This window comes from Populus nigra, chromosome 14, assembly GCF_951802175.1.
Source record: "Populus nigra chromosome 14, ddPopNigr1.1, whole genome shotgun sequence".
In the NCBI taxonomy this organism is placed as follows: Eukaryota; Viridiplantae; Streptophyta; class Magnoliopsida; order Malpighiales; family Salicaceae; genus Populus; species Populus nigra.
Window position 1 is genome coordinate 10,943,618 of NC_084865.1, and position 7,187 is coordinate 10,950,804.

General features: G+C 37.5%; 1 protein-coding gene across 6 annotated transcripts; it reads right to left on the reverse strand.

Moving 5' to 3' along the window:
- Positions 1-2,667: 2,667 nt before the first annotated feature.
- On the reverse strand, positions 2,668-6,816 carry LOC133673149 (floral homeotic protein APETALA 2-like). 6 transcript variants are annotated; one of them, XM_062093822.1, is made up of 10 exons: positions 5,595-6,816; positions 5,426-5,451; positions 5,253-5,283; positions 5,025-5,112; positions 4,655-4,800; positions 4,513-4,557; positions 4,276-4,367; positions 4,014-4,183; positions 3,723-3,914; positions 2,668-3,584 (listed from the first exon to the last, which is right to left on the reverse strand). In XM_062093822.1, exons 1-10 carry the CDS (start codon positions 6,170-6,172, stop codon positions 3,369-3,371), a joined length of 1,584 nt encoding a protein of 527 aa, XP_061949806.1. In that variant the 5' UTR covers positions 6,173-6,816; the 3' UTR covers positions 2,668-3,368. The 6 variants fall into 6 exon arrangements, with proteins under 6 accessions (XP_061949806.1, XP_061949803.1, XP_061949802.1 ...); XM_062093819.1 differs by having other exon boundaries at positions 3,673-3,914; positions 4,014-4,174; positions 5,595-6,815; XM_062093818.1 differs by having other exon boundaries at positions 3,673-3,914; positions 5,595-6,815.
- Between the last annotated feature and the right edge of the window lie 371 nt (positions 6,817-7,187).

The window sequence follows — 7,187 nt, forward strand, 5'->3', positions numbered from 1 at the left end:
AATAATAATTTTATTAACAAAATAAATCATATAAATACATCATTGTAATTATAATAATACAAAGATACAAAGATCCAACGCAAGAAAGCTACTTGTTGATTAAATAAAATTCAGTGGTCCAATTTTGAAACCCAAAGGCCAAAGCAATGCCATAAAAGGCAAGTGCAAGAGAGAGAGAAGGCAAGGAGTGGTCCTTATTGCGAGAGATGTAGAGTTGGAGTAGCAAATGGGCAAATGCGTCCTGCAAAGGGAAATCAAAGGGTAATTTGTCTAAGTGAATGATGAAAGCGACCTAACACTAAACGGACAATCCCTCATAATATAATTATACTTAATACTGTAATTACCATCTCTAATTAAACAGTAACCCTATTTTTCCTGCACCACACAGTCAAGTCACAGTCGCAGTCGTAGTCACCCTCATATTCAATTGGCCCTTTGGCTCTTGGCATCAGTCAGACCGCACACACATGACACAACATTAACAATAATATAAAAAACACAAAAGAAGCACAAATAATTGATAATTGATGCGTCCATTATCCTTTTCAACCACAGAAAACACATCCCAGTTCCATTTTGGGAAATCCCTCTCCTCCTCTCCTCTCCTCTCCTCTCCCGTCATCAAAGAAGAAAAAATAAAAATAAAAAGCAGACCGGGAGGATAATATATATATATATATAGATGCACTCAATTGTTTTTTTTTTTTTTACTTTGCTGTCTTTTCATGATTCACGTTTTCTTTCACCCCCTTTATTGTCACATCTCACTTCTTCACATTTACCTTTTCGTTTTTTCTTTTTCTTTTGTTTTCAAGACCACAAATTTAAGTCATGGTGAAAGACAGGGGGGGGAGAGAGAGAGAGAGAGATGAATCTGTCTGTCTGGGGACATGGCAGTGTTTCGTAGATCCGATGCAAGTGAGAGGATCTAAGGAGAGGGTGTTTGAGTTCTGCTAAAGGACAAAGTCACTTTGTTCCCTTCATATGTGGAGTTCCCTTTTCTCCATACGGTGTCATGGTGGTCCGTGGCATTGATTTCTCCTCTCTTTTTTTCCCCTTGTTACATTATTTTGTTGTGTGAGGGGAGGAACTATTATCAGACCTGCACTCTCTATTTTTCTTTCTTTCTGAAAGAAAAAACCTTGGGTTAGGCAGGTCGCTACACAGGCCTATCATTCATTATAGTGGTCAAAAGGAGAGTGCTAAAGCCCTATTATTCTTTGCTTTCATGGCCATTTTTAGATGGCAGCACGCACAAGTCATCACATGAAAACTGACGGGAAAAACAGAACAAAACGGACATGAAAGAAGCTGTTCCAAGCTCTCATATTGTATTTTCTCGACAATGTACAGGATTTGTAATAAAGCAGAGCATGTACTAATTAATTCGACGACGGATAGGGCCAGCATATGCTTTAGACATATGGAGTCGTATGTTTTGTCAAAAAGAAGGATTTTGACTTGCGTGTTCAGCTCATGAATGTACGTTTTGAGAAATAAAATAAGCGATAAACGCTTGGTAACAAGATGGTAGACGTGTATCCTAAGCATAAAATATTAACCTTAATCATAAAAAATTAGGTTCCCTGATCTTAACCCTCGTTGGCCCTCAAAAATATCTGGCAGTGACGACCCAGATGACGAAAGAATCGCTTGTATTATATACGTTGTACCTGTCTATTATATCTTAATGACTTGGATATTAATCTTAAATCATTGGACTAATCAAATGGGGATACTTTATGTAGCTGCTCTGGGTTCTTCATGGCATTTTTTTTCTCAATATTCAAAAGTCTGGCCGCAGTTCCTCCGTACGCTTATTCCTGCAAGTTTAAGATTTGGGAATCCTTTCGAAACCGTGGACACACATTTTATGCAAGACAAATTACTTTTAAGTATTCAGATGCTTAGTATTTTTCTTTCCTTCTTTTTTTTTATTTAATAAAAAGGCTCAATAAACATTAATTGTTTCAAGACACCGTGATCTGAATAATATAGAATTTTCACAAATTAAAATTAAATTAGCATGTAAAATTATGTCATTTTCTTTTCAAGAGCACATTTATTTTTCCATTTTAAAAATTTTTAAACTTATTTTTTATTTTTATCTTTATTTTTAAGTAATTTTTTTATATTAACATATTAAATAATCTAAAAATATTTTAAAAGAAAATCACAAGAACAATATCACCACAATATCAAATGAAATGTTCTATTTTACTTTTCCTTTACCTTGTAATAACTTGAAAAAAACAAAAAAACTTTTGCCTTGTGTAAAAAGTAAAAAACGACTAGGTTAAAAACCCAAGTGAATCTTTACTGCTAAACACTCTCTCTCTCTCTCTCTGCTCATAAGCAAACCCGTTCATGTCCGTTCATGTCCTTTGCTTGGGGCTACTATTGACTAGTCCCGCTCGTCATAATAGCCATGTCTGACTGCTTTTGGCCAAGAGAACTGATTCAAAGGACATGAAAGATGGTGACTATTCATCACCATCCATTGATATTTCCAAGACACAAATACAAGTTCCATTTTTCATGCCTGTATTGCTCTAAACTCTCTCTTCTTTTGATAGTAAAATTAAAGCTTACTTTTTTTTGGCTATATCTTTCTGTTGATAAAGAAGTGCTTGTTAAAAAATCAGACGTCAAAAACACTGAAAATATAAAAAACAATCAAATATCAAATATTTTACAAGAACACTTCATAATACCATATGCCATGCCATTACTCAATTTAGGAACTAAAGAATCAGCCTCGAACAGTTGTTTCAGACCTAGACAAGGGTAAGGAGCTAAGACAAACACCGAAAAAAAAAACACGCCCTCGACCAATCAAATAAAATAGTATTAGGCAACCACAAAGACGTCAGCAAACACATGGTATTGATAACCCCTTGTAACCAAATACAACATTCCTGGACAGGTTATGTTAGCCCTAAAGAAAAACAGCAGCGATAAATACCCAATAGAGCGGCGAAGCAAGAGGAGCAACAGAACAATCTTATTTTACTTCGAAGATCAAAAAAAAAAAAAAAAAAAAGGCCTGCAGTTTTTTACTCAGATCCCAGAAATGAATTTTTATCTAGTTGAAGATTTCGCCCCCTTATTAGTTTTGACTGATGACCAGCAAGCATTTCCCAAAGACTTGGAATTTCCTTCCCTCTTTGTTTTTTTTTTTTTTTTGGCCAACGATTTCGTGATTTTCTTGGTGTGGTTCTCTCTGGGGATGGGTGGACAGTGGATAGAAAAACAACCTGCCTCGTAGTTAAAAGCCTTGCTCTTTACATGTTACCCAGCTAGCAAACAAGGTGAGGATTGAGATTGCATAGCAAGGAAGATGGAATGGCTACTTTATGTATGGGTTAAGAAGGTCTCATGAGAGAGTTGAACCCATTTTTCTGCAGCCAGTTTTGTGGAGTCCTAATCTGCTGTTGGAATCCTGATGATGCTGCAGCATTTGCAAACCGGGGAGGACCTGCTTGCCATTGCTGATAATGATGGTTATAATGAAGCTCAGATGGAGAGAGAGAAAGATCACTTCCAATTCGGCCTCCATTGCTGCTGCTTGGATGCTGAGTCTAAAGAAGAATTGAAACACAACAATTCAACTAGTTAAAAGACCTTTACTTTTGTTGTTTGCACGAGCTTAATTATATGGAAGCTCACTTGATAATTTGGTGAGTTATACTGTGGGGGAAGAAAAGGATGCATCTGACCATCTCCGAGTGATCTCCTGAACTGCTCATATCTTGGCATTTCACTGGACTTGAGTGATGCTGGAGATTGAATGTGGATTTTGCTAAGAAGCTGAGTCGTTTCAGTCTCTCCATACACATCTCTTCCATGTCCATCATTGTCACTTGTACAAAGGTTAAGCTGCTGGTGTTTACAATGCCATGAAAAAAACACTAGCAAAATTAAACATTACAACACGACCAAAAACAGAAGACAAGTGCAAAATAGGACAAAACAACCTAGTTAAAATGTCAAATTAATTAGTGTTGTACCTTGGGTCTAAGCCCCCGATTTTGCCAATTAGGTTCAAATGGCATGGTTGCTGAATGTTGCTCCATTGCAACATTGTGCCTATCCTGACCAAATTCTATACTGTTTTGCTTCGAAGCTGGATTGCCCAAGCTCAAATCAAGATTATGATCCGCAGCATTGCCTGGTGATTCTAACCAACATATACATAATTAGTTGAATTAACATGAGTAAATAGGAGGATAAAAAAAAATAAAAACCATGGATATCCTCGAAATCACTTACCATTTGAGTTAAGCTCATTTTCATAAATGCTGGGATCAAAGTTGGTTACTGCCTCCTTGCCATTGCACTTGATTGCAGCTTTGTCATAGGCCCTATAAAGAGTTAAAGAATATTTAAAACTCCACCAAACAACACGAGATTACATTGATTGATTCCCCATAGGCTACAGTGTCTTAGATAATACCGATCAAAGTGTACACAAAACAAAACAAATAGTGAGGACACACACATACACACCTTGCAGCTTCAATCTCAGTATCAAACAAGCCCAAATAGACATACCTGCAATTAAAATTTATCACAGCAAATATAGACAGAAGCAAGGAAATGAAATTGGGTTGATGTGTAAAACGTCTGAAGATGAGAAAGAAATGGTTACTTTTTGCCTAAGAACTGGCCCATTCGAGCTTCCCATCTTCCACACTTGTGCAAGGTTACACCTCTATACTTGGAACTACCTCTAGGAAATCCTGTGCTTTGCCGGCGAAGTACATGAACAAATTCTTCCTTGGTAAGGTTGCTCATCTGTCATCATACACAGGAATCATCTCTTTGTAAGAGACCATATGATGATATGTATATTTTTTTTTTCTTTGTTTTCCGATAGCAACATAAAGAAAAGAAAAGCGTATCGAAAACACTACTGTACAAGATAAGGTTTGGAATCACTATTGTAGATAAGATAAAATCTCTACAAAACAAGCACAATCTCTCCCTCCCTCTCTCTCTATCTCTCTCCCTCCCTTTACCTGTTTCAAGTCGTCCTCATAATCTTCAATTCTAAAATTAATATCTGCCTCCACTCCCCGAAACTTGATAGCTGCCCTATCATATGCACTGCAAAAGAAATAAAAGGAAAAGACTCTTTCAATCTTACAGTCTGGAGTGCTGGACCTGAAAATTATAGGCCATTGGCCTTTCGAAAGAAGACAAGCATAACTTTCACGCTTAGCAAATAAGGAACCATGAGAACTCACCGAGCAGCTGCATGTGCAGTGTCAAATCCACCTATAGAAATACAAAATATACAAGAAGCAAAAAACCAATCTCACCCATATCAGAAATGTTTGAACAATGGATGACAGAAGCCATATTTCTCCAAGCCTAAATCTTTGTAATAATGAAAAAACAAAACTGGACTAAATCATACCTAGATACACTTGCTTCCCACAATCCCTGCATCAAGATCATTCGAAAAGCCAAATCATAAATTTTGATTGTCAAAAACACCAACACCACAGCTAAAAAAGGAAAAAGAAGAAGATGTTGGGAAGGATAACAGCAAAGTAAAAATTTATCAGCACACCCAAAACACTAACCATATATGAGACTCCCATCGGCCAGTTCTCCGGTAGAAGGTAACACCGCGGTATTGAGAGCTCCTGGACCGTGGTCCTCGTCTACTTTTCTTCAATGGTTGTGAGACTTCCATTGATTTTTGAGAAGCAAGTGATGATTCCGATTGGCAAAACTTGACACCAACCCAGTGAGCCCGAGGAAATCCACCTCCAACTCCATCACCACCTCCAAAACTACCCCCACCGCCCGATGTGGACCCCATTTCTTGATCTTCTAGAGGAAAGAACTGCCGGGTCACTGGTGGATCACTCATGTCCATGGAGTATTGATCATGAGGCACCGAGAACCCGAAAATCTTGCTGCTGCTGCTGCTGCTAAAGCTTATACTACGTTTCTTGATTATTTTATTTCCTTTCTCTCCAACAGCATCCTCTTCCTCTGATCCATCTTCAAATACTACAGCAGAAGAGCTGGAATTGGACATGGATCCGACCCTTTTGCCCTTGTCATCTTCGCCATCAATTGATGTTTTTTGACTTGAACATCCCTCGGATTCATCGTCTCTTGTTTGATCAGGCGAGTCATTTAAGTTCCACATTTTTTTTTCCTTTTGTTGAGTGATTTTCAAGATAGAGCTTGAAGCAGATTGCTAGATTTTCCAAAACCCTCCACCATGAGAGAAAAAGCAGAATATAATGAAAGATGAAGAAAGACTAGGAAAGAAACGAAGGATGCAGATTGGTGGTGGTAGTGGTGGCTGATTGAAGAAGAGGAGAAGCTAAAGAAGAAAGTTTAATCTTGGTTTTTGTGAGTCAAATAAATAATGAAGCATATTTATATATATATATACATAGAGAGAGAGAGGGGGAGAGACAAAGGCAAAGAAAGAAATGGTTTGAGTATTCAAAGGAAAAAACCTAAGACTCCCCAGAGAGAGAGACAGTTTTTTGTTGCAAAAAGGTATGGTAGAGGGAGAAATGTTTCAAGATCTTGTTAAATCCCTAACTGCCCAATACAGCATAGACGAGGCCAGTTCGAGTAAGCTTAGCCGAAAGCATCCACACCCACCATAATACCCCCTCTATAACTCTCTACTCCCTCGCGTTTCCTCTCTCTAACAACTTGCCCTGCCTTCCTTTTTTATTTACTACTAGATGGTTTTTATGGCTCCTGGCATGCTTGCATAGGTTTTCTCTCTTTTGAGAGAAGACCCTTTGTTTCTTTTCTTATTTGATGTTGATAATAAAATTTGATCCGCTGTTTGTCTATTTTGGCTTCTGTAATTACCCAATATTTCTTTATTTAATTTAATTTTAAACCTGAACAAACAAGATTTTACTGCTTTATGGTGGGCGTCTACTGTCTACTGTCTATAATTAATATATTTATTTATTTATTTTCTCAAAGGGACATAAGGATGGGGAAATGAGAGAATGGAAGAGAGAAAGAACCGTCTCTTTCTCACTTCAACTTTCCCACGTTAACCAAATCGAAAAGCATCCTCTCTCTCTCTCTCTCCCTCTGTTGCCCGCTAGTAGAAACAGACAACACCAAGACTCAAAAGATGGCTAATTACTCAATTACCTTAATTAGCTATTAATTATCATTATTTA